Source organism: Haliaeetus leucocephalus, unplaced genomic scaffold (assembly GCF_000737465.1).
Source record: "Haliaeetus leucocephalus isolate CR32 unplaced genomic scaffold, Haliaeetus_leucocephalus-4.0 Scaffold277, whole genome shotgun sequence".
Classification (NCBI taxonomy): domain Eukaryota; kingdom Metazoa; phylum Chordata; class Aves; order Accipitriformes; family Accipitridae; genus Haliaeetus; species Haliaeetus leucocephalus.
Genome location: NW_010972713.1, coordinates 28300 through 29218, shown reverse-complemented (window position 1 = coordinate 29218; position 919 = coordinate 28300). Strand labels below are relative to the sequence as shown.

The 919-nt window shown below is 41.2% G+C and overlaps 1 protein-coding gene across 1 annotated transcript; it reads right to left on the bottom strand.

Moving 5' to 3' along the window:
• TICAM2 (toll-like receptor adaptor molecule 2) lies at positions 1–455 on the bottom strand. The gene is given in 3 exon segments (XM_010569857.1): positions 1–126; positions 128–251; positions 253–455. Coding segments are annotated over 3 exon segments (453 nt in total).
• Positions 456–919: the final 464 nt, after the last annotated feature.

Below are 919 nucleotides of genomic sequence, written 5' to 3'. Positions count from 1 at the left end.
TCATCCTTCCTCCCTCTGTATCTCTCGCTGTTGCCTGTATGTAGACTTGTGGAAAATTTTCTCCACTTGTTTTGCAAAGCCAGGACTATCCTCTTACAGTGCATTAATAGCCTGCAAAACAAAAAAAAAGTCTTCTCCTGGTAAGTGGGTTATTCAGTGGCCTCACAGGTATCACAGAGTTGTAATTTATCCTGTTAAGAGCAAGGGAGGTGAAAGACTGGAATACATACCAAGATCCATTCATAAAATTTTGTCATTAGCATGATAGTCCATGCTGAGCCATTCACAGCATCACTTAAGTTTTCCAAGACATGTTCACTACAAGGCATTGCTGCAAAGGTTATTCCAGATTTAACACAAAATTTATTCTGCAGCAGGTTCTGGATCTGTATGGCTTGATCTGCATCATTGTCAGTGTGCAGAACCACAAACTTAAAGAAAACAGCCTCAGTCATCTCATGTTGCTGCAAAATCCTCAAGCCCTGCTTGTGGGTTCTCTGAGTTCAGCGGAGAGGCTACACAGTTCATTAATGGGCTTGGGGTCTCCTAGACCTGTACTCAAGCTGTTAGCCTTTTGCTGCTCTCTGCTGAGAGTGGTTTGTCCGGAGTTAGTACTGCTCATTACGAAAAACACACATCCCAAAATGATTTGTTGGTGTGACTGATGTCTGCTTTCTCCATTCTTTTTTTTTTAAAAAAAAACAGGTCAGAGAAAGAAAAAAGCAAAAGAACTACTGAGTGTTAGGACAATGTAAAAAAAGGATTCCGTGCCTTTCTTAAATACCAAACTTGTTTGACTGGAGGAAGTTATTACTCGTGCTAATGAACGAAGGCAGAAATGCTGAGAGAAAAGCTAGTACTCAAGTTCAATAGTTCCCAGCCCTTTTTGCTGATGAAGTCCATGCTGAGCACTCTCCAG